At 36.4% G+C, this 4,985-nt stretch overlaps 1 protein-coding gene across 1 annotated transcript; it reads left to right on the top strand.

Moving 5' to 3' along the window:
* Positions 1 to 1,203: 1,203 nt before the first annotated feature.
* Positions 1,204 to 3,252, top strand: Iru (E3 ubiquitin-protein ligase Iruka). Its single transcript, XM_017622230.1, has 2 exons — positions 1,204 to 1,545; positions 1,613 to 3,252. The coding sequence occupies exon 2, from the start codon at positions 1,777 to 1,779 to the stop codon at positions 2,845 to 2,847; it is 1,071 nt and encodes a 356-aa protein (XP_017477719.1). The 5' UTR covers positions 1,204 to 1,545; positions 1,613 to 1,776; the 3' UTR covers positions 2,848 to 3,252.
* The last annotated feature ends 1,733 nt before the right edge of the window (positions 3,253 to 4,985 follow it).

Below are 4,985 nucleotides of genomic sequence, written 5' to 3'. Positions count from 1 at the left end.
TAAGCGCCATCTATTATTTTTATTATTATTATGACAATTGTCAGTTTCATTGTTATGACTTACTGAGTAAGTGACAATGGCGAAGCAATGTTTATATTGTGTTTTAGGTGCAGTAATTGTGACAATAGTCATACGATGAATTTTGTCAGTGTTGTGGGAATAGGGCGGTAAGTTACTGACAACACCTTGTTATATTACACCATGGGTTGCGAAGTTTCAATAGGTTTGTATAGTAACAAATAGTCAGTACTAATTTGTACTGGAACCTGCTAATTTTTACTGGAAAAGTGTATATTACCGCAGAACTCCACAGGCAAACACCGATGGCCTACCAACTGTCATTTTGACGAGCAATGTGATTGCAAGTTTTTGTGTGTGGGCACTTTGATGTCTTGAAATAAGCATTTGCCGCATGACGCCACCAGACAACATTCTCTCAATTTCGGTTGTTTAAAAACATTTAAATCTTTAAAAAACTTGCTGAATAATTTCCTAAAACGTAATCATAAATAATCCAATAAGGAACAACAGACTTTTATTTTGATTTAATATAAAAATTGTTACCACCAGCACGCTTTCTTTCAAATGAAAATATGGCTGTCAAACTATCGAATTGCCTGCAATAGATGTCAAGCAATAAGCGCTGACATATATTGCAGCCCATGAGAAATAGGCGGTCTCCATTGGAAATATATTTTGTGACATAGTTTTCATGACATCAGTGTTTTCCTGAGGAGACAGGGCCTTAACCAAAAAATTTGCAAGAGAGCACTGATTCAAGAGCCTAATAAGACTGGAGATCTGCAAATTCTTGCTAGTGTAATTTTTACTAGCAGAAGAAGAAGGAGAATATATGTCAAAAGCTACCATTTGTTGAATTGGTTAAGCGTAAACAAAAGCAAATTAGTGGAAATCAAAATATTAATGAAGTACGGGACTATGTAAGTGCTTGTGGGCAAAGCAAAGAGTGTTAAACTGATTTATAAATAGTTAAATGTTGACACCACAATGTGAAAACAGTGCAACAACTGTTCAGATGCAAGTTTTTACTAGTTTTGTGTTCAGTAACTTTTTCTGCTAGTTTTCTCTTGTAAATTTTACGCCCTATTTTGCTTTTACGCTCTCGCTACAATTTTAACTGGAGAAGTTACTATACACACCTAATTACTGTTCCTAATAGTTATTTATCGATAACTTTTACGATAAATGCTGTTCGAACACTTCCCAAGTGGAACCCAATGGGTCCATTTTAGCAGTTCAGTGGTTCCGCTATATATCTTTAAAATTCTTTAAATAAAAATATTTAACAATTCATGTACATTACATTGTTTAAGAACTTGCGCAGTGACAGGGGGCGTCGCCGTACATCGAAAAATCGGTTTTATTTATAAATTTAATAACAGTGTCGTAGAAGCGAAAAATCAGTAAATTTCGTCATACCCAAAGAAACAACAAATTCGCTTAATACTGTGACAACCGCTGTCTGACGTATAGGAGCTAGTGGAACGTAAATAGCACACTGAACGCATTTCGGGACGAAAAAACGTAAGCACCCATAAAAGGCGAGGAGAACGAAAAATAACTAATTTTTGTATCATATACAATTGATAAGGATTTATATATCGAACTGACAAGTTTGCTGTTCAGTAATTAAAAATTTCCTGTGGACAGAAGACAACGTAAGACCCCACACCGCCAGAAAGCACGGAAGCCGCTTCAGAGGCTGACGCCAGTACGCCTGTCACTGAACCAGCGGAAGTTTCCAACCAAACCAGAATGGCCGAAGCTGTCGTTGATGAGCGTCCGCCGCTCCCTACACGTTTCTATTGCCATATGTGCAGCATGGAAGTAAACATTCCAAACACCGATTTCACCTGCCCACACTGTTCTGGTGGATTTGTTGAAGAGTTGCCAGCTGTACCGAGTACAACGAGCGCCAGCAGCAGTACTTCTAGTCTGGCTGATGGCCCCAGCAATGCTGGTAGCGATGCTCTTGGTCTAAATCGTCTAGTTGATTTGGATGTCATTCGGGGCGAAATTGAAACACTGTTAATGTCACGGAACGGACCTATAGAAATTGCCATCGGCCCGGCGAATAGGCGCAATAGCATGCTTTTGGGCGGCGGAGCTGGAGGCACAAATGCAGGCAGCAACAGCAGTGGAAACGGGAGCTCTGGCGGTGGTCGCGTACACCCACCCAATTTGGGAAGTTTGGATACTGTTCTCCTTGATTTTTTGCAATCCCTTTCAGGGGGTGATGACGGGTATTTTGGCAATGCCCCAATGTTTTTCATGGGCAATCCCGGCGATTATGCGTGGGGTCGCGAAGGTATCGACACAATTGTAACGCAATTGCTTAATCAAATGGAGACATCTGGACCGCCACCATTACCCAAAGATAAAATCGATGAAATACCAAAAGTACATGTAACCTCCGAGGACGTAGAACGTAAAACTCAGTGCTCAGTATGTTGGGAGGATTTTCGTATGGACGAAATAGTACGAAGGCTCCCATGTACACACATTTACCATGAGAATTGCATTGTTCCATGGTTAGACTTGCACGGAACGTGTCCAATCTGCCGTAAATCTCTAAGTGAAGAAGACGAGGCGAACGAATGCGACATGACCCGTAGTGGTGTCATGGACAGCAGTATGACCGAGATATCACAATCCGATGATACGACAATGGAAAGAGCTGGTCCATATGAAAACACCCAGAGTACCAGCAATAGTGCTACCCAATCAGTACCAGCAGGTAGTGGCTCTAGTCAAACTGAAAATCAGCAGCAGCAGCAACAAAACAATGTGTTTGGATTTGACGATAGCGCTGTTGATTTGGATTAAACAGTTTTCTAGCAACCCAGCCTATAAAATTTAAATAATATGTTACTTTATATATGAAAACAATACTTCTATTCTTTGTGACGATATCACTACAAAGAAAAGTAACAGCAAGAAGCGTGGCTAATATTGCTATTAAAAACCTTTGCATACATACATATTAAGAACATACATACCTACATTCAATGAGAAATCGTACATACTATCATAACTATAAATACCAATACCACATTCTAAATCAATCTTGAAACAGAACGGGCATAAGGTAATTTTTTGCAAGTTAATATCATGGGTTGTTTTGAAAAAAATGTTAAGAAATAAACTAAACTGTAGAGAGGTCAAGGCGACACGATTATAACAATTTAATAAAACCAAAACTTGCTTTCTGGAGTCCTTAAAATCACCGCGATAAACCTTAAATTATGTAAAAATTAAAGATACACCAAAAATGTTTCATTTAAAATAAAATTATTTAGTTTTCAATTTTTAACTATTTGACCCAGATGTTATATATAGGTTTCATTTCGTAATTAAATGGATATGAACTGAATGCAATTTAAGATTTAATAAACACAAAAGTTTAAATAAATTAAGCTACTAAAAAGTAAAAAAAAAAATATACTTAAAAACGATACCAGTAGGTTAAGCGATGACGTTGGTATTGTTGGTATAGATAAACTTTGATCAGATTGCTATATGCATACATATATTATATGCAAATACATTTATTGATATTGTATAAAATAGGGTTTTAATTGCTTCGAGAGAGAAATTATTGAAATATAATGGATAATTGCAAAGAATACATTAAACAACATGTTAAGGAATGGTGAAAAACTCAAGTATGTACGAATAAACTGATAACCCGTTAATTTGCTATTTTTATAGCTTGCATGACTGCTCATAGAAAATGAAAATTTTAAATTGGATTTTTCTGGCTAAAATAAAACGGACGAGTTAAATAAGTAACTACCATTACTCATTTATTTATATTTTAAATTAAATTGTATGCATACACGTATCGTGCAAATTAAAATGTTTAGCAAAGTTAAGCTATTATGTTCTTAACTAATAACATAGATATATTTAACAGTACCAGCGAAATTAACGAAGACGGTTTTTGTTGTTGGTTTTTCAATTTAAATACATATTAAAAACAAATGTGCGATACTAAAAACAAAATATGTACACAGAAAATAAATATAATAAAATATTAACGAATGTATTTATTACAGCTGAACATATGAAGGTACTACATATATATATGTGCATTAGGGTAGTCCTTAACAAATCAGATTAACGATTTTTTTCAGTGTCACCCTCAATCGATAATACCAATAATCCTGATTGGGGACGGTTAAGGCTTGTCGCACGGTGGGCAAAGCTCAGATTCCTCCATAGAGACACAAGAAATTAAAATTATTATTTTTTCATCTAATACCCAAAATCGATACTACCATAGGTGAAGATATCACATATAAATTTTGGTCCCGATTGGAGTAGGTAAATGCGTGTCGCAAAGGGGGGGTCTATGGAGACTCGACAAATTAAAAATACTAAAGTCGAAGATATCATATATTAATTTTGGTCACGATTGGTCAATTAAGACGTTTTCATAGGGTAATCGGAAATTTGACCCCTGTGCGACACGCCTTAAGCTTAGTATCCAGCTCTCAAGAAAACGGTCAAGAAAAAATTGCCATTATTTCGCGTGTGTGTCCAAGGAATTTTGACATTTTTTATACCTCACAGCCTGTTGCCTCACTCTTTCCTCAAGAAATAATGGAACGGGCATATATTTCTGTTGCAAACCTGGGTTGACTTGTGCTCTTTTTTCACAAAAAACTTTANTTAAGGAAATTTGACTCAAGAAAATTTCTTAGCCATTTCTTGTACGTCATTTTATATGGAGTTTTTGCTTTTCTTAAGAGCTGGATACTAAGCTTTAAGCTCGTCCACATACAACATAGTATATACAGTAATAAACCTTTTTGAGTACTCCTCGGGGCGTAAAATGTGATCAGGGTTGATAATGAGAAGGAGCATGAATTTTGCTGATTCAGAGTTGCATGCAAAATTACTGTGGTATGAAAGGGAGCAACAACCGTACTAAGGCAGAGTGGCGCAGGTAATTTTGTAAA

Source organism: Rhagoletis zephyria, unplaced genomic scaffold (genome assembly GCF_001687245.7).
Source record: "Rhagoletis zephyria isolate East Lansing unplaced genomic scaffold, Rhagoletis_zephyria_1.1 Rzeph_scaffold_02736, whole genome shotgun sequence".
NCBI lineage: Eukaryota > Metazoa > Arthropoda > Insecta > Diptera > Tephritidae > Rhagoletis > Rhagoletis zephyria.
This window is presented reverse-complemented; position numbering and strand designations above follow the sequence as displayed.

Excerpts from the sequence above, each read along its gene's own strand:
- Iru (XM_017622230.1), top strand. The coding sequence starts at position 1,777 with ATGGCCGAAGCTGTCGTTGATGAGCGTCCGCCGCTCCCTACACGTTTC.